At 40.3% G+C, this 25,406-nt stretch overlaps 1 protein-coding gene across 1 annotated transcript; it reads left to right on the top strand.

The window, feature by feature from the left end:
- Nucleotides 1-16,873: 16,873 nt before the first annotated feature.
- TMEM247 (transmembrane protein 247) lies at nucleotides 16,874-25,036 on the top strand. The gene is given in 6 exon segments (XM_085315784.1): nucleotides 16,874-16,933; nucleotides 18,184-18,289; nucleotides 22,298-22,467; nucleotides 22,987-23,224; nucleotides 23,227-23,303; nucleotides 24,827-25,036. Coding segments are annotated over 6 exon segments (861 nt in total).
- The last annotated feature ends 370 nt before the right edge of the window (nucleotides 25,037-25,406 follow it).

Raw genomic sequence — 25,406 nt, 5'->3', positions numbered from 1 at the left:
TTTTTCAAGCTTATCTCGCTTCTGAATCCTGTTATATCACATGGACTCTTCTGCTTTAGCTCTTCCAGTCTGGCCGGTCTTCCAGGCCCGGTGCCCGCATGACTCAGCCTTTGTAGCCTTTGTCCTTGTTTTCTTCAGAGGAGAACAGCTTCATACTGACTGTGACGGGAGGCATCTAGCTCCAGCTGCATACAAAGCCTTAAAGAAAGAACGCATCAGGTGCTTTTGTCTGCGCCTGAGCAAACTTGCACAGTCGCATGCCCTCTTGAAGTGCTGTCCGTTGAGGGAAGCTGATGGATGTTGTCTGAAGACCTGCTTCTTTAGGAAGTAAGTGCAGGAAGCCTGTACAAGAGCTTTCATTAAAAAAAGATCAGTCGGAAAAGGCAGACTCCCCCATCACAGTTGTTAAATTCTGTCATAGTTCAAAGTCTATATAAAATAGAGGGAGTAGACATGATATTGGACAGTTATTATTCTTACCATTGAGGAGTAAGGTTCAAAGCGAGAGAGGGCTAATGCTTTTTACTTTTATTTACATTTAAGCAGTAGCCTTTTTCTCCCAAGCCTCCCATTTGCCGGAGCAGAGGACTTGGTGTTGCCTGTTTSAGTTCAGCTCAGCCCACACTGTGTCCTGGCTGGAAGCAAGACACGACCATCCCTGTGCTGACCTAGCTGCTGCCCATGTGCTGCCCACCGTGCCTGCTTTGCCCGCGCTCCATTGCCAAGGGCCTTTGTCTCCTCGGCCTGGCAAACCTGATGCAGCCGAGTTTACCCAATAGTACAGGCAAAGTCGGGATGTGATTTGCCTGGTTTAAAGCCTTGAATACTAAGCCATCTTTCTTTTCTTCTCTCCTGCCTGATCACTTGTTTACTGGTTCTGTGGTAGAGGAGATGAAGTTTCTTCTAASTGATGCTGCATGCTACAAAGTAGTCTTCATTCACCCTCCAGAAAATTCATGATTATCCAGAAGACCTGGAGGAGAAAAGACTTAAGAAGGAATTTGAAGCATGTTCTGGTGAAGCTTTCCAGATTTCGATAGAGATTTTTGTATCTTGWCACATGTCAAGCCTGCAAGGTCAGGAAAGTTGTATGAGTGTTGGTTAGCAGAGTAACAAGGACTGGAACCATCATTCTRTATCAAGGGAGATCTAATGATCATGGTGATGTTACCTGGTGGCAGTTGTTAAAGTCGTAAGAAAGAAACTTATGTGTAAATGTAAAAAGTGGTAAAAGGAAAGCAAGGTGAAACAGGAGACAGTATCTGGTGTAGATGAGAGGCAAAGGGACTGGAGGCCGCAGAGCTAKAAAAGTAGCGATGACAGTAGTCAAGCAACAAGATTATCAGCCCCTCGGCAAACACTTTGGCAGTCTCTCAGGCGCATGATGGTCTTTGCAAAGTTCTGGAGGAAGGAGTGATAAGGTTTGAATAGAGCCAAGATAAAAGAGAGCCGGGGAAGGGGGACAAGGAAAGACAGTGCCCACCTTATGCCTGATGAGTAGAAAGATGATGATGTCATACATTATGAGAGGAMAGGGAGAGAGAGAGGAAAATGGGAAGAGATTTGAGCCTCATTCAGTTTAAAACAGACCTGCATCAAACACTGAAGTATCCTGGTGGTTAGATAAATGGTGAACATCTTTTTAAGAGAGTCACAGGAAGTGTTTCTGAGTTACTGCTTCCTTCATGCCATTTCTCTCCTCTCTGCTGAATTGAGCAGMTGAGCACAAATGTACATTTGAGATGTCTAGTTATTTTGCCCCTGGCTTTGGTGAATCACCATTTCTTGTGAACAGTTTTAATCAAGAGAACAGAGAAAGCTACAGAAGAAGAAAAGATGAGCTGTTTCCTTTTGCAGAATACAAAGGGAAACAGACTTTGAAAGCAGAAGCACTGTGGGGAACTGAATAAAGAGGGATAACTGTGAGAACTGATCTCCAGAGGAATTGAGGCAGGAAAATATTTAATGACRGCTAGAAAACTTTCTTTTGCAATGTGCATTGGACAAAAAGAGATCCTAGAAGARGGCAAATTACACTGGTAAGTGTACTAAGGCAGATAGGAAGAATTGATTAGGGTGTTTGAACTTCTCAAAGCCTATTGTTTTCCACACAGAAAAAAGGAAACCTTGTACAAAAAAAATTGCATATGATAAAGTAAATCAATAGATGAGTTGATCTCAGCTACAGTTTATAAAAGGTTGTTCTTTGGCAATTGAAATTGTTGGATAATAACTTCATGGAAGTTCAAAATAAATACATAAAAACTATCAAAAGTGGAACATTTAATAGTGTCAGAGCCATTGGAAGAGCAAATGAAAGTATTCAGTAGCATCRCCATTGTCAAGGCCTGGAGTGCAGCCCTCTTCTGGGAGTTTAATTGCCTCAGTTGAAGAGTTTAGCTGGCTGAGTCCAAGGTCAGCTCCTTCGATGACAAGAGCTGTCATGAAAAAAGATAGAAACTCTTTTCCCTTGGRAGCGGCTTTTAATCTGAGACTTCACTGCTAGCCCCCATCTCTGCTGTACTGCAGGTGTGCAGCAGCTGTGTCTGCACCCAATCCTGTACCGCTGCCAGCATGACAGTGACCCAGCCTGGCTTCCTGGCTTGACCTCAGAGCTGTTTCATCACTGCAGATGTGCTGGGGGATCAGTGGACTGTGTCTGACCTTAACCACGGTCTCTGGCCCCGATCCTGACCCGACTTGCCACTCTGCGTCCTGGCTGTGTGTTGGAGAGGTCACCGCTCGCACCTGCGTTATTACCACGCTCCGCTCCTGGCTCACCTTCCCTTGCCGAGCAGCTGGCCCGCGCTGCTCTCGGCAATCTCACCGTGCATGTAACAGAGCAGAGGAGGTGACCGGCAGTCAGACTCACCATCAGCAAACGGGTAATGCAATAACCTGTAGGTGCCCGCTATATACATCATTAAAAGATAAAAATCCTGTAAAGGCGTAGAGACAGTAAGCTCACARTAGGTGTGATTTGCCTCATGCACAGTGACAGGAATGTCAAGCACGTGGGAAAGTATGTGTGAAGTGCAATATCATTTTCACTCTTTCACAAATGCACCTCGCAAGTATGCAGAAAAGCCCAGAGTATAGAGTCTGTATAACTGGAGACCAGTTCAAGCAGTAGAATATCACCAACAATGATACTGTTRTATCTTTATCACAATATACAGTAAGGAAAAGAACAGTGACAAAGGATATGGAATTCTTTTAATGGATGCGGAAGAAGTACTACAGTAAGGCACAAGTAAATGGAAATAACATATAAGGCAGCACAGCCCATTCTAAAGTATTAATGTTTCTTGTATCAGCAAGACTTACAGAATATAGGAAGTATTTATTTCATACAGCTGGGATATGCAAATATAAATTCAAGTACAAGGAAAAAACATCAAAACTTACATTTCTATGTAACAAACGTGTACTAACAAAAGGCGTGGAACTGAAAGGCCTTAGTCTGTAAAGCCAATGAGAACCTAGTGCCAGTGGAATCCTAAAAGGATCGTACATTAGAAGTAGGGATTAAAGAAGACCTGGATAAAATTTCTCAGTCTATATAAATGAAAGTACTTCTATACTGCATTGGAAGAGCAAGAAAATGCCCAATAACCTTCAGCGTCTGAAGAAACAGCAGCAGAGATTATAATAAATTGGATGGAAGTGTTTCAAAAAAGTTTTACAAAATTCATTATGGAGAAAGAGGAATAGCCTTTCGTGGGGGGAATGACCTACTGYAACTGAATCATTCTCAAAAGCCTTAAAAATAAATCTTATTTGCATCTCCACTATGTTTTATCTTTTTTTGACTGACAGTAAATTATATAGAGTGCTAAATACAGCAGCAGTATTGTTTGAGTTTCTTTTTTTTATCTTTTCTTTTTAGCTGAACTATGTGTCTGCTCAGTTGTGGATCTCATTAGATGATCGTGTGACTAAAACACAGAATAGACTCGGTCAGTCTAGATTCATTGTCCAGACCTCCACAGGCTTTTTGTTGAGCTTGGACAACCTAAGGTCAACCCTAACAACCCACAGAAATCAATTGAGATTTGAGCTTTGTATCAGATCTTCAGCTGTTAGAAAGTAAGTTAATAGTATTTCTTAATCTTGCCCATTTGCTCTACAAGGAGCGTGCTTTTCAGCCTTTAGCTGTACTGATGCAAATTAATTAATAAGTTTGGCACCTCTATTTTTTTTAGCTAATGAGAGCCAGACATGTAAGCTGGTTAGTTGCTCTTTAAAAATGGCATTGACCAAACATTTGTGTAATTATGGAAACATTATTAGGTGCGCTGTAACTTCTAGAAACCTATTTCCTAAATTCCTGAGGCAGATATATGGAGGACAAACCCAGAGGGGGGACTTAGAGGACTATGATGTTCAACAGTAGCTCGGTGGAATTTAAAAGCTCCTGTTCAGTATCCCACCTCTTCAAGCTAGCTATCAGGAAATATCCGAGCTTTCAAATGCTGCTTGAATGAAAATATTCAGTGTCCTCATTAACTTAACGCCCTACCTAGTTCTTACATATTCTCTCTGGTCTACCGTATACACAATTATTTCTACAAAATGTAGCAACCTAAACAGGAGAGATAGAAGAGAGAGTCATCCAAGAATCAGGGCCTGCTTTCAGATCTATGTTTCAGGTGAGTATTGAAGTAATCTGTTGTGGAAGAACATTTTTTCTGACTGTATTGGGAAAATATTTCCCCCAGGAGTTCACTAATGGCAGGATTCTAGGCAAGAGGAATTTCAGTCCTAAGAGTTGTGCTCACAAGGACTGAGTTGGCTCACTGGGCTGACTGCRGGTATTTGGGGCAAGCCAGAAAGTAAGACTATTTGTACAGAATAACAGACAACCAGGGGTCTGAAGATAAGACGAAGCACCTTTAACTCTTGGACGCAGAACTGTGAAAAAGAAAATCCTGCAATGTCAGCACAGTCCAGACTGCACTKCAGCAGCTGTACCTGCGCCGCAGGCAGGGCTAGCTCCCCTTCCTGCCAGAACCCCGTCTGGGAGACAGAAGCCTCYGCGGCCAGGGGTGGAGGGTCTGGGGAGAAGGTTGTGGCAATATTCAAAGTCCAGGAGCTTTGTTTGGGGTGTTAGGTAAAGGGGCTCAGGGAACTGGTGAGGTCTAAGATCCCTTCGGGTGGTTGGGATTCAGACTTGCAGGGAAGATTGCACAGACAGGAGCGGGGACAGCTGGAGCTGGAGCCACAGAAGATGGGGCAGGCGGGGGATAGGCAACACAGCTTGTCACACTGCGGGGAGAGGGTGCTGGGGATGTTCGGCTGCTCGAGGGCAAAGTTTGGGTCAGGCCACAGCTAGGGCGTATGTACATCTGAGGGAATAGAGAGGAAAGAGGAAGGAATGCAGGGAACAAGATCCAAACTGTTATGGAAAAAAGAGGAGACTAATTAAGGAAAAAAAAAAAGAGAATTGCTGAAATGAAACATTGAGCAACTACTCAGTGCCGGGACCTGTGGGACAGTATGTACCAACAGAAACTCCAGTTCTTGTGGAAAGTGAGGTGCTGAAGTATATAGCATTACACAACAGCAGAGCTAAGGATCTCAGTGGTATAAACTGTTGCAGTTAGGTACTGCTTTTTAAATATCTGGCTTTGTTGTGAAGAAAATCTTAAGAAATGGACRAAACCACATTTGGAAATACTTCTCTGCATTTCTTTCTTAATATAGGTAAACATGGCAGATTGATGTTGACTACATCCTTTAATAGACAAACTGATTATTCTGAAAACATGCTATTACATAGTTTTTTCATAAGCTTTAGTTCACTCTGTTTATCACAGAGAAGGCCTGAATTTTCACTGACATTTTCAAATGCTACTTCTGCATAGAAATTAATTATAATTAAACAAYATGATTTTCTACTGTCTATATTGCAGACACATGAACTTGGATAGCTTGATAAATCCCAAGTCAATTTACTCGAGCGAGATTCTCTGTTGATGTAAATACATGCAGTCCATTGAAGCTGGATGCATGATACTTTGGCTTGGTATGCTGGTTATTTCACAGACGCAAACACCATGCGCCTTTCTTAKCAGTGGTTCTAATATTGTGTGTCAAAAAAACAGCAGACTTTTAAATCAACAGACAAACTCAGAAGTTATTTCAGATTAACTCAAAATGTTCTGTTCAACCAAAACAAAATCTTTTGTTTAAAACAAGAAGAAAATGGTAATTCTGAAATGAAAATACCATTTATAGTAGAAAATACTGGCATTTGCATTTCAGAAATATATAACATTTTTAAAAATATTGTGTGTTAGACTTCAATGTTCAAACACACTGCTGAATATTCTGGCCTAGGACCTTATTGTTGCTTTCACTCTGTCTTCATTTGGATGAGGTGTGACACATTATGGTGATCTAGCTTTCCTTAGGGGTTAGGTAAACACTGAAGTCCTGAGTCAAGTGAATTTTTCTTAGCAATCAGAATAGCATTCTTCATTTTTAATTTCTTTTTCTGAACTTCAAGGTAGGACTCATGATACTTTAATACGCGACCTCATCTGCCTGAGCTGCCTAAGAGGGAGTAGTATTTTGGCTTTCTCTGTGAACAGGAGACACATTGCACTATTGACACAATCTAATCTAAAAGAGGCTGAGATGATTTCTGAAGAATACTTTCTGAAGGAAGTAGATATTAGCAAAATGTAGAAACATTTTAACAAGTGAGCGTGGTACATATTTCTTTCTGTGTCCTACCCAACCTTCTTTTTCCTATCCTTACTTATTGATTTGTGGGCTGACTGTTGACATTATCTCCTTGATTTCCTCCTCAAACAGTTTTTACATTTGGTTATCTTTATTTGTGTGTTTCAGAATCCCGTTACATCCCTGCCAGTTACATATCATCTTCTGTGACCTTCACGTCTCAAGGCCATCCCAGCTCTGGCAGGCTGTTTGACAGATACAGCTCCCTGAATCAGCTTTGGCAAATGTTCACTCAAGACATACTTTTCCATTCATTCTCCTATGGCTTACCTAGCAGTAAATCCGATGATCTGACAATGACCTATACAGATAAGAACTGAAAGGCTTGTGACACTGATCATAGCAACAAGCTTGTCTGCTAAGACTTGTCCAATGTGTAGTCCTTGGAGAGGAATGATTTTCTATCTCAAACCTTGAGCTCAGCCCTTCACTGCTTTATAAACTGCTTGATAGATTGCCTAATGAGCTGAGAGAGAACCCATCCATTATTCAAAGMTGGCACAGTTTCCTTTCTCTTTAATAAGTGTTTTCTTCCGAGCATCACCTCTTCCCCATTTCATCTTCCTTCAGATGCTGAGTGTGAAACATCTGAGACACTTTCAAAATCTCTTCCTTTCTATTTTCCTTTTGTCTCTGATCATAACTGTAAGCATAGTACCAGTTGGTCATATATTAATAGGTATTATATCTCTTTGTTCTAGTATGTATTGATTTGAGTCATCTAACCTCAACTTTAGTTTTTGAAGACTGAAGCATAATACTTATACATCGTATGTTTATGTTTTGAACTGGCATTTATCACCAAAATGGCACTAAAATCAAGAGCCATTTCTGGTGGAAAATATTTAGTCTCATTCCCAGTTAGTTAATTTCTGGGGAATACAATGATTTACATGAAATGAGTTGTGTATCATTGATGGTCATATTGGTATTGATAAAGACATTTTTCTAGTATTTACAAAATAGTCTTTGGATTCTCTGATTCTCACAGTAACATAATTATTATTCCCCTTTCCTTTCTTCTTCCCTTTCCTCCACAATAGGTGATTGAAAACCATGAAATTTTCTGACCTGACTTGTAAGACACTGAGTTTCTGAGTCTGTTTRACTCCTCCCATGAGAGAAAAGGTATATTCACAGGCAAATTCAGGCCTCTTCTACAGCCTCCTACTGTATGTCTTCACTCCTACAAATTGGCATTTCCACTCTGTATGCACCACCTGCACCACTCCAAAATCTCTCACTTCTTTCTCCCTCTCATTCACACACACATCAGCAACCAATACAGTCTCACATCCCAGACCAGAARYGCAGCTCCTAACGTCGCTGAGTTGYTGCAGCAAGCACTGCAAGAGACACAGCCCGTCAGCGCGGAGCCACTAGCACTTGCAGAAGCAACCTGTTGCTGATCAGTGGGTTGAAATTCACTCCCTATCTAGAGGAGGGGTTTTTTTAGTACTGTCTACTGCTGATCTGGTAGCAAGCTCAGCTAAATGCCTCCCCACAAAAAGAACCAGAAATTGCCATTGCCCACCTGAAAGTGATTCTGAGCCCATGTTCTCAAGAGTTCTTTGGCATCTCTGAGTCCCTGCTCCAACTGYCTGATCATTTTCACTGTGAAGAATTTTTGCTAGTATCTGATGGTAATTCCTGCCTGTCCCTGCTGCCTCTCAGCCCTCAGTGTGCTCCTCTGAGAGGAATCTGGCTCTGTCATTTCTATAGCCACCTATTAGGCAACTGAAGGCAGAAATAAGACCTCCCCCCATATCCTTTTATTCTYGAGGCTGAACAAACCCATCTCTCTTACTCATGTATTCCAGTCCCCTAATCATCTTAGGGCCCCTCTGCTGGTCTTGCTYCAGTTTGTCAGTGTCTTTTATGTACTGGGGGAGCCCCAAAAGGACTCCGGATGTGTTCTGTCTAGCTTTGTGAATGCTAAATAGATAGAATCATCACATCCCTTGATATGATGTATGAAGCCAGCCCCTGCTGGCTACATTTTTGCTACTGCAACCCAGTATCGGCGTTGGAACTGCCATTGACCCTTATCCCTGTAACAGCACACTGCTGACTCCACAGACACCCAATATCCTATTCATCTGTTGGGAGGGAGGCCATGCAGTCCAGTGCTGCAGCAAAGGCTCTCTGCTGTCTCACCAGATAAACTTTTTCTGTTTTTCCATTTCCTTTTCATGTTCTTGCTGAATAGTGGTTTCTGCATCAATGAGACCCCTTCTATTTCTAAATTGAGTGTAAAAGTAAGTTTATGAACTTCCAACATCTTGTGAATGAAGTCACGTTGCTGTTGTCTGGTTCTGCACACTGATAACACATTATGTAGTAACCCAGAAAATATAATTAGACACACACATGCTCTGTGCACCCTTTTGAATGTAGACCACTTTTCCAGAAACCTCAGTAATGGAGAGAAGTCTCCTACAGGCTGCTCCTCTCTAGTTACATAATCATCCCATAGCAATCTATTTGATTGGAGACACAAAACATGAGACTATTCAGTGTTGTGTTTTCTCCATCTCTCAAAATCACAAATATTCTTAGCTTTATCATTGACCAACACTTTATTAAAGTTTGTTATGTTTTTTTTTTTATTTGTGTGTGTAGCCAAATAATTTGCCTACCTTCTCTTCATGATTTTACATCTCTAGCTGTTCAATCCATTCACCATTCCCGAACTCACTCTAGAATGGTTTGCCAACCCATACTAGGATGATATTCTTTCTTTGACATTATTATGTTGCCATGGTAGTCTATCCTGGAGCAGGAATGACAGCTATAGCAGATCATTTTAGGGTACAGCACTTTTCTTCTTTATCCTATGAGCCTGTTATTCCTCATAGCATTGCCTTTAAAATTTTGGGGGAAAGGAGACTTGACTGTTAATGATGATCAGCATCATTCCTGAGTTGTGCTGTATAGGCACATGACTGTGTGCTGTATAAGCATATGATCTTCCCCTTCCCACTATTGCATGATGTGGCCATTTAAGAATATCACTGGAGGAACAGCAGATAAGTTGAAGAATGGAGCCAAGTGCTTACGAGCTACAGACCTCCCAGTTAAAAGAACAGCTATTAGCTGCTGTAAAGAAATGTCGAAAGGGAAGCTCTGGGAGTTGCTCCTTGAAAGAGGGTATCATTAGGCAGTTCTCCTTAGAGATTTTAGCTGACAAGACAGAGAACCTGCAAGTGTTTACCTTCAGGGAACAGGAGGCAGATAGCCTAGATGATAAAGATGAGCCTTGCTGATTGGAAACCTCAGCAGGAATAAGACTAAGGACTGAGTATGAAGATCCTGAGCCACCTGTGAAGGCTGGGTGGATAGTCCTGTGTTGCTTGTTAAGTTTTTAAATAAGTGCAAATCCCTAGAAGGAGAAGGTTCTCTAGGTCTTTTCTAACTTGCTGGGAGAATGTGAGGGAAGCTGAGAGGCATAGTGTTTGCAGGGTTGCCCTCTGCCAAGGGGATGCGTGCTCTGGGATGCTGCTATGTTGGCATCCTCCCCATGTAATACACACAAATGCAGACTGAAGACAGAGACTGCCTTTGACATCAAGAGTGTCTATGTTCAGTTAATATTTCTTTGCTCTTTTGGCTTCTCTCTGAGTCATCTATTGTTCTTTGTTCCTAGAGCTTCACCATGAGGGGGTTCAGTCTTGCTGATATTAATCTGCTTTGTTTTTCAGGAGCAATTGCTATTTAAAGCTATTTGTTAGCTTTCTTTCTCTACTGAGCACGTGAATTCCACTCATTTCTTCTTTTCTGTCTTTATCCTACAGGGATTTTTATGCCTTCTTTTTTGCCTTACTTCTCTAAAACACCAAGCATTATCTCCCAGATTGCTCCTTATATGTATGTCCTCAATTGTCAGCTTTCACCTACCAGACTAATAAACGCTGTTGTGCTCTTATTGACTCTTACTATACTTCTAGTGCCTTTTCAGGAAGAAAAAAAAAAGTCACCTAGTGTAAATGAGTAGTATACTCACTTTATAGAAGTAGAGCCATGCCAGGAACAACTTGAGTATATATCTGACCTTGGTTTAAATTGCAAGATCCTGAAGAAGGGACTCACCTACTGTATTTTTATCAAGAAAAATACTATTGATGTTCAGTAAAGTTAGTCTTAAAAAGGAAAGCACCATCTCCAAAAGTTTATAGAAATGATGGATGTGTAATTTTTTTTTTAAAAGAGAAAAATGTTGGCTTGATGATTTGATAACTGATTTTTTCTCTTTGCAATAATGACTATCTTTTCTATGAGGGAGCAGCTAATAACYGAGAAACATATTTCAGATGCTAATGTTTTACCAAGAAAGTTCTGGCTTGAGCAGGTTGAGCAGGCTGAGTAACTCGGCTGATATTTAGTATGAGTGGTATTAGTGTGGGGATACTTCTGAACACAGCTGTCATCCTGATCCAGTTCCCAGGGTAGGAGAATAAGAGAAGCTATGCAAAAAAAGTTATCGTGTCAGCTTTATGATGGCATTCCAGGCTTGAACACAGGTCTGATTGCAACAGCAAGTGTCGTACCTGTCTGTTTTCAGAATACAAGAGGACGCTTCCCAAGTAGCTRTAATCCCATCTCCTTCCTTTCTCAGGATACATCCCAGGTTTTTCAGCAGAGATAAGGCCCACTAATTTTAGTGGATCATCTCATATATAGATGCCTAGATACACAGAACATAGATATCCCGAATATTATGAGTTTTGCCAGTAATGGAGAGTGATCTTACACTTTCAGTCAATACGGTCAACTRCTGCTATAAAGACCATGACGCAAAGTGGAACAGCCCAAAGAGGAGGCACCACCCAACATGCACGTAATAAGAAATGACGTTTTGTCAGTTGATTGTAATTCTCTGAAAAGAAATGGTCCTATATTCCAACAGATCTGCAGGCACTTGTGAAACTCACGTAGAAATAAACGATGGGAGAAATCATCTTCTGATGAGATGAAGTCTGAAATTAGGGAGCCTCCAAAATTTAGGCCCAGTAGATTGTGAGAACAGGTCTGTCAAAGTTCCGTGAAATGTTGATGTAAGAGGCCATATGGATTTAGGGGTATTTAGGGCTATTTACCAGATAAAAGAACACAACTTTATTTTTAGGGCCTCCAAACTGTTATGAAATATATTAGGCCAAATATATTAGGGTGATGAAAACTAGCAACATTTCATGGAAGAAAACAAAGTTTTGCTAACCTATTCTAGCTGATAATCTGATCCGGGGTGTGGGGGGGGAGGGTTTCATGTCTTCGTAATAACACCTGTATCTTCCAAACAAACCATTACTCAGAAAACTAATTTGCCCTAAGGGGTGACAAAAGTATTCATATTTCCTATTTCATTCTTCTGTGACATCTAGATGTCGTAAAGTAATCATATATGTATGTGTGTGTGTGGTAATTAAATCTAATAGGCTAATATATTTGTTCAGTTTTAGCAAATTAGTGAGCTGTTTTCTTGATGCACAAAGAAAAGAAACTGTGATAAATCAGCCCATAAAAAGGAAGTACCCCAAAGCTGACAGAGGGATGGAGTGTATTAGGCAAACTGTACATAAAGAAAAAAAATAAAAGAGTTTCAAGTTAAAATTAGACTACGTTCTCTCAGTACCCTGTAAGTATTTTTGTCGTCATCATCAGGTATGTAAAACCCATGTATTTTGTGCTTCTCTTCAGGAAATTCAAACATGTATTTTGAGTAGACATAAGAATTCACTGAAACGGTCAGTGATGCACAGTTAGCTAGGATAATTTTAAGTGGTTCACTTGGGTCTGAAGATAAAATAAAGAAGTCAGCTTAACCGCTAAAGAGGTTGGGAATATTGATTATCCTAATGYTTTGGCTGCTATTCTTGACTTGGGCTATGTATACTTTAATTTCCTTGAAACATATACTCTTTTCTTGCATGTAAGTTTTGTCCAAGCACAAAAAGAGGAATTTGACCATTTTCCCAGAATTTCTAGATGTTTAGCATCTTGGAAGTCCTAGTGAACGTCCCACTATACAGAAGATTGACTTCCCAGTGCATGCTCCAGACCTCCAGTGTATTCAGAATGTGTTTGAAGGACTATGCATGTGTTAGTAGTTGTGTCTGTATATCTGCTTAGGACTTTCCTATCCGTGCTACTCTTTCTGGCCTCTGTACCTCAGTAATAGTATAACAATATCTATTTTAGAAGTGCAATATAGGAGAAATATACTTGTTCCTTCAGGAAGAGTTTCATCTTGTCTTCTGCTGCACTATTCAGAAGGAGAAAATATGATTAAAATAAGAATGGCAGAGCAAATAAGGCATCAGACTAAAACTCAAGTGTGGGTTTGTCATTTATTTTAATCAGTGGCTCAATTCCCCATATGTAAAGAGAGGATAATGTCTCTTACYATACCATTAATTCACTAATGAATTAAAGTGCCTAAAAATCTATGGCAATTGTATGTGTGCCACAAAAAGGTACTCATGTGTTTCCTAAAATATGTCCAAGAAAGGTCTTCTGAATATTTTGACATCCTCGAARCTGTGGCCCTAAGGAAATATGTTGCCAGCCCTCTTCCCATCTTTCTAAACAGCAATGTGATCCTGTGTATTGGAAGACCAAGCTGGGAGGAGTGGCTGATACACCAGAGGACTGTGCTGCCATTCAGAGAGACCTGGACAGGCTGGACAGTTGGGCGGAGAGGAACCTCATGAGGTTCTACAAGGGCAAGTGCAGGGTCCTGTACCTAGGGARAAMTAACCCTAGGTACCAGTACAAGCTGGGGGCTGACCTTCTGGAGAGAAGCTCTGCAGAGAAGGACCTGGGAGTGCTGGTGGACAACAACTTGACTATGAGCCAGCAATGTGCCCTTGTGGCCAAGAAGGCCAATGGTCTCCTGGGGTGCRTTAGGAAGAGTGTTGCCAGCAGGTCGAGGGAGGTGATCCTGCCCCCTCTACTCAGYCCTGGGGAGGCCTCATCTCAAGTACTGTGTCCAGTTCAGGGCTCCCCAGTATAAGAGAGACATGGAGCTACTGGAGAGAGTCCAGCGTAGGGCTACGAAGATGATCAGAGGGCTGGAGCACCTGCCCTGTGAGGAACGGCTGTGAGAGCTGGGCCTCTTCAGCCTGGGGAAGAGAAGACTGGGGGGAGGAGGAGAATGTGTACACTCATCAATGTGTACAAGTACCTGAAGGGAGGGTGTCAAGGGGACGGGGACAAACTCTTTTCAGTTGTCCCATGTGACAGGACAAGAGGCAATGGGCAGAAAYTGAAGCACAGGAAGTTCYGCCTGACCGTGAGGGGGAATTTCTTCVCTGTGAGAGTGAYGGAGCACTGGMVCAGRTTGCCCAGAGAGGTGGTGGAGTCTCCTTCTCTGGAGATCTTCAAGGCCCGCCTGGATGCAACCCTGTCTAACATGCTGTAGGTGACCCTGCTGAGCAGAGAGTTGGAGATCCAGAGGTCCCTTCCAACCTTACTGATTCTATGATTCTTTGATCATTTAACTGTTTCTTACAGAGAACTGAAGCAGCTGGTAAATATCTGCCTATATATCCAACTCTGTTTGCTGACCTTCAAGTTTATTAGCTATCATGTGGAGACTTACAGTACCTAAATACCAAAAAAAAYATATAAAGGAGAAAAAATCTCTAACAATTCAGTATGAATCATATCAGAGAGACTCAGGCATAAAGCCAAGAAAAGACACCAAGTTCCTTTTCTGCTACTCTAAAGGATAAAATCATAGTCCTGTAAAATAATTTATTGTTGCCAAAATACATATTTTGTCAGTGATGTTTGGTAGGCTTTTTTTTTTTTTTTTTTTTTTTTTTGGCCCATTATTATATAGATTGTTTTAAGATCCTCTTGTTATTTCCATCTAACTATGCTGTTTCTATCTCCTTGCACCACAGAGAGGTCTGGTAATACCTAGCTACATTGTTATAAACACCAGGGCTGTAACAATAGTTGAGGAATGTCTTAAAACATGTTTAATTTTTTGCTTATTAGGCAACATAATACTATTTTCTTACTATAAGAAATTTAGCTGGTGTTTCTCTGTATTTGCTTTTTCTATCCTTCTGAGATGCAGAYTGACAGCATGACAAAGCATTACGTTTAAGAAGCTACAATCTGAACACTAGACTTTGAACGCTCCCAGTCTGGAACATCTACTAGCTTTATAATAATAATTAAAAGTGCTTTCAGCATTGCTTTTGAAAACAGTACCAGTCTCCACTTACGTTATAATCCCTTCTACCAAAGCAGCTGTGAGCATAGCTGAGAATTGTGATCTATAACTAGGTCTGCATTTATCTCCGTAGTTTTACTTTTCCTTAAGAAATATATATTCTCCCCTAACAACGTTGTCAGACTTTGCTAYTGACAGCTTCTAAACTTGATTATGAGTGCTGCACAGCCTAATACTATTCTTGTTGSCAGTTACTGTTAGCAACTACTACCTTCAGGTAGGTCCATTTTGCATTTACATTATGTACTCATGTCCTTCCTATAGAGCTACAAAATACTCAAGCCACCAGAGTATGGCCTTCAGGATCTGGAGCAATTTTTCTGACAAATTTTTTTGGATCAAGAGTTCTTAAATCTCTTAGGCTTTGGGCTAAACAGTTATATTTGTTGCTTTTCATTCATAGGCAAGGTATCTGATTTTTCTTTCAAGTGGAAAATTTGCACTTCCATTTCTACTCAGAGCTGTTGCACGCATTGTTACATCTGGAGCTGGCTTGTTACTCCTATACCTGTCCCRTTACCTGTCTTGTGTTTATCTACAAGCTGTTGTTTCTCTCAGATCTTGTTTCTGTTCTGACTTCAGTCGTGGCTGTATATCCTATTTATACCCCATGTATATCATGGGAGAGCCAACTGCTAAAAACAGCTCCAAAAAAATCGTGTTCTTGTTGCTTTAGGGAGCTACAGTGCTTTTTGTGGGAGAAACCTGCCAGCTTTCAGTTCCCCACTGTGCCCCGACATGCCATGGCCCAATCCCCACATTGCAATTTCTTTGGAATATTCTCGATTAGACCTTGATAACTAYGTGTATTCAGTCAGCAGAGCTACTTCCCTTGTCAAATGTAAAATTTGGTCTCAAAGTATAGCCTCCCTCTGCTCAGCTCTTCTGATCTGCTATGTTGTGGAAAACTGTATCCTCTCTAGACTTGTAGTTAACCTTTTGTGAGTATATATCAGTCATTTTTTCACATTCTAGCTTACTTCTTAGAACACTGCCTACTCCATCTTTTCCTCATATTATCTTTGTTTTTAATTCCTTTTATCCTCATACTTCATCCAGGTAGGTTCAAGCTCCATCTATTTCTTTTCCAGCTCTGATCCAATAGCTAAATATTGTTTACTACGCCTATGTGACACTCTCATTCTCATCATTTTCTCATGCTATTCTCTTTTCATATTCCTGATTTTGCTCACGTATCTGCTTCAGCTTTTTTATTTACTTTTTCTCATGCTCTAGCTTCTTTCTGTTCTTTTCCTTCAGGTCTATTAGCAGTCAGATGAAGCTCTATTATATTTCTCAGTTGCATTTGAGCAGATGCTTTGCTGCATGAGATATTCTGCCTTGTCCACTGAGTGCTGCCTGTTGATGCATCTCCTCCATCTTCTCTTCATGTTGCCACTCCTTTTCTTTTCCCATTTGCATTTTCTATTCATGCTATCTTGTCTTTCTTGCTCCTCATGACATATTTCAGCTTAGTCAGCTCAAATCCCATGCACATCTTTTCTACCTCAGTTCCAGTTATTGGCTCTAATTTGCTAGTAGGGTGCTCTGTTCTCCTCCAGCCTTTTGCTTTGGATGATGCCTGTTGACCCATCTATTCCATCCTTTCCTCATGTTGCCATAGCCTTTCATTCTCCATGTGTTGGTATTTCRGTGTGGTCAACTCTAAGTCTCTTGGCATCTTCAGTTCAGTATCAGAAMCTTTGGCCTGTTTGGCATTTGTCCGCTCCTGTTCTTTAGAACAGCTGATCTTGGAACATCTTGGGAACAACTTCTGGTTGTGAAAGGCCATCATCACGACTGTCTTTGGTGTGGTTTCCAGTTTTGTCTCCTGATCCTTATTGGTCTGAGGTTCTGACATGAAGCGAACATGTAGTAATGGAGTATCTTCACCTGTCACCTGACAGAGAGGAGGAGAAGCCCAAACTTATTTCTAAAGTATGTGCAACACACTAGTTTCAAATTGTCGAATCTCATTGGCACTACTGTGCAGAGTCACTATTCARTACTTTTAACAGGCAATATTGATTTTTTTAAAGCTATCTGAACTGCATGGTATGAATTCACAGAAACTAGAACTAAAAAAGAARTGATAAGACATTTAGTCTAGCAATACTGCTATTATCTGCAGCATAATTTCTATTGTTTTGTTGATTGATCTTCATAAAACTTCGTGCTCCTTTTCATCATTTTAATGGAGATACTGTTCATGACGTCATAACTACATATGCTTTTCATACCTGAATAGTTCATCACTCTCTTGGTATTTAGTCACTGTGATATAATTCACTAATTTGTTATTACTAATAGAAACAAACTGGCATCAATATGACTAATAAAAAATCTGCTAAGATTTCCCGTCACCTTTATAATATTTTCTTTTTTTATAAATAAGTGAAACCTTGAACCTTATTGAAGTAAATGGAAAAGCATCTAGCARTGCATTAACTTGTTTTTAACTACAAATTATACATTAGAAACCATCTATTAAAGGTATTAAGTTATGTGAAGAATTTCAAAAGCAAAATCCTCATCTTCTTTATGCACTAATTTACCATTTAAAGGCTGACCAATAAAGGAAATAATAAACAGAATAGTCTTTCCTATCAAGATGTTAGGCATGAGACCACAGAAAGAAACAAAGCTAGGACAACAGGGGATTCACAGGCAGCAACCACAGTCTTGTGGAGAAAATGCAAATACCAGTTAGAAACTGGAGGCAAAGAAGTCAGCCCTGAACCCCTCCAATATCAGATAGGTCCCTGCATGGTACTAGGACACTATCTCTGTCCTCTCATCAACAACACTCTGTTGCTAACGTCCCCTGTGAGGGCCTCAGACTGTCATATTGCATGGGGCTTGTGTTTTTTGTGTATCAAGACAGTAGACAGTCAGAAAACACCAAAAAGTAGAATATGAGCAGCAGGAACCAAGCATGGTTTTGCCATTCTGTGATCTGTGTTGGCACTAAAAATACCAAATCCATCTCTCTGCTTGTGTGATCAGGCAGAGTTCTTGTATGCAAACAAACCCAGGAATTTTCCTTCCTCCCTAGACCCAGGGAGAATTGAGCCTTCTTCCCAATGTTAGCATCCATCTGCTATCCCTCCATCTCGGCATATGTTCCTGCACTACATTTGGCATTGACAATCCCAGACTTTAATTGTTTCCCTCCCCCTTCTGATTAGCAACGCATCTCTTCCTGCTATGAACTCTGGTTCAAAAGAGAGAGACAGGTGCTCTGCATGCTCACATTCTTGCAGAGTGATGTTGATGAGCTGATTGACAAAGCCCGTATGCATTTCCTAAATGAGTGAACCCCTGTATTTACTCTTTAGTTTATTCCATATGTTGGTGAGAGACTGCTACACTTATTGGGCAGCAAATTTTACTTGATTATATTTTGATTTCCTTGTGTTGGATAATAGTTTTATTTCAGTTTCTGCCTACCAGCTGTGGTACTAGGTATCACTTCAGCTGCAATGGTATCCTCTGGGGAATTTTTGCTCTCTGAGATTTTAACAAAAATGATTTTTTTTCTCATGTGTTAGTTATTCCTTGGTATGTAGAGTACAACCAGTGCTACCCACAACTCCTCTCCCTTATTAAATAGATAAGAGTATCAAAGGATAATCAAAAGAATAGTCAGCTGTTTGATAATATTTTTGAAGTATATTTCAATGTACTTCTGACCTAATTTTAGTGAGTCTGAACTAATGGAAATGAACATGAAACAACCTCAAAAACTCCTCAAAACCATGATCTGTGTAGGCATTCTCAGTTTCCTTYGCTTCCTGCTATTTCTGGCCTGATTCGTGCACGGATCTTGTTTCCAAACAGGTTTTGGAATTGCCTTTTGCCTGTTGCACTCCACAGATCTCCAAATCCTGCAGTTTGTAGGCTGATGAGGCTAGATGAACAGGTTTTTGTGCTGGCACAGGCTGATTTTGTCATTCTACACAGATGCATAGGGAATGAGGGAAAGGATGTGTAATCATCCAACCAGCTAGTCAGTGCTGATGTGATCAGGTCTACAGTTCTCCACTGTGCAAAATAAATCTGCCTAGAATGGATGCTATATTTACTCACCCTGATTACAGAAACAACTTCCTAGAACAAAAATCCTTTCTYAAAATAAGGGAACTGAGACATTGCTTCACCTCTGCTGCTCTCTATATCAAATAAAAGTTGATTGAGAACAGAAGAAAGCACATGGTACACGTTCAGCAGAAGCAATGCAGTGGCATATGCCTGCTGAAGTGGCAGAACTGTACGGAGTTCTGTYCTTGAGGTTATCCTTATACAGCAGAGCATGGCCTTAATTTCACTCATTTCTCTCAGAGCACATGACAGAACCTGGTTCCAGTTAACTTGCATCAGATCTATTTCTTTGGAATTCTTTACAGCTGCTCATGATCCCTATTACTAACAACCTGCTCTAAATTTGCCCTCCAAAATAGATGCGCATATAACTTGCACTAGACTTTTTGGAGAAATGAACTTCAAAAATACATTGCAAAGACAGATTTTTAAAACTAAACATGAACTTCTTTCACCATCCAAATATATGCAGTTCTCCTAAACATTATATGCCCTACCATGTCCTTGTGACTGGAAAAATCATATCAAGAAGGAAATGAAAGACAGCATAATTTTTGAATCTTTGTCAATAACTGCAGCACAAATAACAGCAACAGTGTACCGTCCTGTTGTGTGTTAACTTCAGCTCTGCAGGCAAAGTGASAGCAAGTTTGGAAAGATGAGAAGAAAGCAAAGCAGATCAAAAGAGATCAATAGTTGAAGAGATGGAAGTAGTATCCTCTACTTYTGGGGGGGTGACCGGAAACAACATTAGCTTCCTCTCTGGTTTGAACATGAAGGCAAATATATATAAAACAACGAATCAAGATCAACATCCTGTGGGATACCGAGAACTTCACAGCTCTTTGAAGTAGCATCTGATGAATCTGGTTGTGAAAGACTGAAATGGAGAATGAATAGTTTTGCAAGTAGCTGTTTAATATAGGAGGTTTACTGAGTATTTCAGGGTCATACATGCCTAACAAATAGTATCTCATGCCTCCTACTTGCCAATTTAATCAATCAGCAAAAAAATAGGATTGATTTCTTAACTCCACTATAATGTTTGATCCTTGCGCAGAGATGAAAATCCTTTTTTATAGTTCTTCCATAAGATTTATGGGGAAATACTTTCTTGAGGATGTCTTGAGACTATCTGAATAAATATATCATTAATAAGCATTTAAGGCATTACGATGTCTGCCTTGTCCTGTGGGGATTCAGGAAACCTAAATGCAGTAAAAGCACAAAGACTGCCACAGTGCCATTTTAGCCTCTACTCAATTTGTATYACCTTTAGGAAGTGTAAGGTAAATACATAAACAAACACATACACATACATATCTGTTACATCCGTCCTGCTTGTTTTTCTGATTTTATGATACTTAGGGCCTATGTTTAATTGGATATTTGGATCATCGGCACAAAAAGCAGTTAAGAACTGTATTATATTCTCAGTCAAAAGTAATGACTGTCCAGGCCTCGGTCCAGGACTCCACATATCCTGACTTCAGTATGTCTAGGGATTTGAAAATCCAGCTGTAAACTGACAGAACACTTGATAAATGATATTACAGTCTCAATAACTTAGTCTGTTTTATCTTCAGTGGACCTATCATCCAGCTCTCCACACATAACCTATCAAGGAAATACCCTGATTTTGCTCTGACGTGTTTGACATATGGAACAGGACAAAGAGGAGTTGAGATTGTTGTGTTTATTTACATGACATAGTCTGTAGTTAATAGATACTCCTCTGAGAGGTGCTTTATACAAACTACTAACAGTAGAAAATTTTTGTTCCCTTACTCATCAGTAACAGCAAATACAAAAGTTTTATCTAAGATCTGAAAGGGCCCATTTTACCATACTACAAGCACATCCTTTACTATATTCATCTCCACAAGATCGCTATGAGCTTGCAATCACTCGCTGCTAAGGATTCCAGTTTATAGATTGAAAGCTGAATTGCTGTCATATCTACGGTAGGGAATAGAAGGCAGGACAGAGGTTCCAAGGCACTGTCCCTAAAAATGGGATAGGTATGTTATGGTGCTTCACCTGATCCAATAAACTTGCCTCCCAGAAAAGCTTACTGGCTTTTGGCGCAGGGACGTGCTGGGAGACTACAGATTCCAGCAGAAAGTTTCACTGCATAGTGTCGGTGCATTTATAAGGGAGACAACAGTGGCCGTACAGGATGGTCTGTAACAGAGGAGGAGTAAACTCAGTCTCCTGGAAAAGCCTTGCTATTGCCCCTGCCGACAAACACGGAATATGGCAGAATGTGACCTGGCCAACAAAAAGCCTGAGGTTTCTTGTGGCAACAGGGCAGTTGTGAAGTCAGACAAGAACAGAATCTCCTGCTGTTGAAGTGGCCAGGCATTCAGCTCTTGACTTTGAACTGGGACAGCTGGTTTCAAGTTTTCTGCCTGAAAAGCCTGTGAAGAGCAGGTTGTTGCCTTGTATGTAGCCTATTACTTGCTTCTGGCTTTGGGCATCTGTTCTGGGCATCCATGGTATTCAGCTCACTTTATTTTCTTCCTCTTCTGCTCCTGCTCCTTGAACTTAGTAACAAAAGAATTAATTGTCTTACTTGCTTAAATCTTTTCTCAAATGTGAAATCTGTGCCTCATATCACTTCTATAAAATGAAGCAAATACTATGGGCCTGGAAATAAGAGGCTGAACCCTGATTTCATGTGCTGCAATGTCTACTAGGCTCCAGTCTGTTAAAAGGATAGTATTAGTTCTAGCTAGTGATTGAACTTCACCTTTAGTGAAGTTTATTCCCACAAAAGAAAAGCCATCCTTCCTTGAGCWTTATATTACATTTTAAGTGAGATATGCCATTCTTACCTTCCATGGGGCCTCTAGCTAGTTTACTGTAAAGGGGAGCGCTATCACATCCTCACTTTAAAAAGCCTACAAACAGGATTTTCTCAAGAGTTACTGCAATYTACATCCAGTGGAACTTTTCATTCTTATCTAGGCAAGGACCATGATGGGATTTCAATGAGAGTTAAGTCGCTAGCTATTTTTGAATATGCGCCAGTATATCCTATGTGTATTTGCCTACATGCATCTCAGAATCACTTTGTTATGTATGAGTCACTCATTTCATTGTCAACAYGTTCTTCTCCCTGCTCTGTTCCAGGACATCCAGGGAGAGGCTTTGAGCATTGGAGCTATCTGATGTCATGACAGAATCTCTTTGTTAAAGACCAATACAAGGAAATACAAGAAGATTTGGAAAAACTCAGCATTCTAGAGGGATCAGAATATTCGTTCCAAGTGAGTATGGAAGAGCTAAAGGAAAATCAGACAGCTATTCAACTTACTGTACCGAGATCCCAGAATAACCATAACAAGAAGCAGGAGCATGAAAAGACAGTAAGTGGAAACTGTAGTCCTGCCAGATGTAATGCTACAATGTGTTGTAGAGGATATAAGTCAGCSAGGGAGTTAAAACTGTAAAGGAAACTGAGGATTGTGAGATATTTGAGCTATACCTCAGGGGTAAAGAACATCATGCTTCACATTTTCAGGGTTAGTATCAAATCTGCAAGATACAAAATCCTTCTGTTCATGGTGTTTGATTTAGGTCAACCAGGCCATCATTAAATATTTTGTTTAAGTACTTTCAAAATAGAAAGCTGCAGAAAATTYTGAGGTGGTGGATGTAATATTCTGTGTAATATATAAGACAACATTCAATAGAAGATTTCTTACCCAACTCTAGGAATGAACTTTTCAAAGGGAAATTATGGGTACTGGAGAACTAGTGAGTCATTATACAAATATGTGAATAATCACTCAAGTGAATATTTASATAAAGTCAGATGAACCTATTCCACTTACATCTATCTGCTTGAATATGAATTTATTCTCTCTCTCTCCAATTTGTAGCAGGAAGCCATCATAGACATGCCAAAATCATCTTACATCTCAGATGATACAATGGAAAACTTGAATGATAAGTGCCATATGGCACATCTGGATCCTTGGGTGAAGGGAGGAACCAGTGCTTTGCAGGCAGAAGGATCCACCGATATGGAGGAGCTTGAACAGCTCTGCAGCAAGCAGGTCACAGCAGCTGATACTCAGTTGGAGAGAATGAGGCGGGATTCTTCACTGGCTAGACTGAGATATACCATGAGGATAATGAAGAGCAAAGGCTTCATGAAGAGAAAATGGAACAGATTCATCAACAGGCAGCAAAAAGATCAGTAAGCAGGGAAGGGGGAAAGGGTTGAATATGATAGGAAGTGAAACAGTTCACATTCCATGTTAAACAATGCWGTAAAGTTTTGCCCTTTTGTGTGTTGTATAGTACTGTCACGTCTTTTAAAATTAGACCTGAGTAGCTGATCCGCACTGCACATACATCCRTGTGCTCGTGGAGAACAGTTATTCTTCTCTCTAAAATAAGAGTTACGATAACATTCATTGCTGTAAAATCTATTAAAGAATGGTTAACTCACAAGTTTATGAGGTAAGGGTCCAGGAATATTTTTTTCTTTTTCTTGAATGACAGAGAAATTGATTTGAATGCCAGTTTAACCAGTTTTGGCTTTTACAGTTAGATGATTTGATAATAAATGCACGAAGAAATTAGCAGATAAAAGAATCTATCAAAGCAATATAAAATTTCTACACAATTGGTCAGATTTTGCAAGCTTGTTGTTTACACAAGTAGCTGAAGTCATCTTATGCTCAGGCGTTGAGTCTGCTGTTAACAGCAGTCCAGTCCAAGAGAGATCATTCTGCTTGGCAGAGGTTAGCAAATGTGACAGTTGCAAATCTCAGCTGTCTGGGCTTTTCCTGATCACATTTGTTGTCTTTGGGCCCAAGTCTCTGATTTAGAGCAGTTTGTCATGGGACTGAATTAGAGAATAAGTAGAGTATATGAATCTAAATCATCTGTTTTAGAAGTACTTCTGTGTTGTCTTCTCTTGCATGTTCAGTGCTCTACATCAGGACAGGATAGCAGGGTGTGTTTTACATATTACTTTTAACATTTGTTAAAATGTTAAAAAGCTCCTAGGAGCTATGATTGCACCTAGGAGCTCAGGTCATGCACTAGGATTGCACTCAGCTAAGCACTGTAGAATCCCTGAAGTCTTCCTCTGTATAAGCTAATCCCTATAGCTGGATAGGATCTCACCTAAATTTRTGTGAAACAGCAGGCATTCCAGTGAAATCAATGAAGTTGTACCAGAAGAAAACAGATGAGGAACAGATCCATTATATATTTAACTAAGAGACTGACATGCATCTCGACTAACCAAATTAACTGCTGATTTCTTTTATTAAGTTAAGGCCTGAAAGTTCCCCCATAAGCATGTGCAAGGGTATGAAAATGACCATACAGTAAAAAAAACCCCACAGGCTTCAGTTGTGCCACAGACATAGGGATGGATGCACGAAAGCTTTAGCACAGGTGTGTGCTTACATCACATGAACTGCTCTGYGTACCTACACTCTTTCCTGCAGTAAATAGGAGGTCACTTAACCTTCATTTGAGAGAGAAAACACCTAGTTTGTGTTACAGCTATCAGTGGGAACATTCAACCTGTTATTTAACACAAAGGAACTGATTTGCTGTAAATTCACATGCTGGCTTATCCCATAGCAGCTTTTTATGAATCTGTGTCCTGAGAGGGCCAGGGGTGCTCAGAGACGCATATGCACTTGGAGCGAGTGGAACACAGCCAGGCAGCTTGATGCATCTCTTTTCCTTTTTTCACAGTTTAGCCAAGGACTCCATGACCTCTTCTGGCCCCCAGACCAGTGTGCCTTGTTCCTCCGCTGTTTCATCTTTACGCGTGTAATTTATACGGTAAGGGAATTGGCCTTCTTTTTTGTTATGAAGCATTATGTTTTCTGTTTTGCTATTGTACTCTGTTTCATTCTCARAAAGTTCTTCCAGGATTACAAAAATAAGAAAAAATGTTCTTAAAGAAGGCAGTTTATTTTACACTTGTTCTACTCCTCTTTTCACTGCCTTTTTGTTATTCTTTCTTCAGTACGCCAATCATACACACAGAATTTTAGCTATCATGACACAAACAGTGGCCTAAATTCACAATGTTAACTTATTTCATCAAGACAGTTGTGAATGAATAACATCATTGAACTTCAGGCTGTCTCACTAAGATGTTCAACCTCATTTGGGGCATTCATCTATACTAATAAAGTGATCTGCAATAAGAAATCATTTTGGAGTTTGTTCTATTTATTCTCACCTCTTTGGGGTAATGCAGTGACTTTGGCCTTACCTGTAATGATTTTTCACAGAGAGGTTTCAGAGGTTTTATTCGATTGGAGGG

Source organism: Rhea americana, unplaced genomic scaffold (assembly GCF_003343005.1).
Source record: "Rhea americana isolate MKP2758 unplaced genomic scaffold, rheAme1 scaffold_44, whole genome shotgun sequence".
Lineage (NCBI taxonomy): Eukaryota > Metazoa > Chordata > Aves > Rheiformes > Rheidae > Rhea > Rhea americana.
The sequence above is the reverse complement of the archived record's forward strand: the minus strand, read 5'-3'. Positions and strand labels throughout refer to the sequence as shown.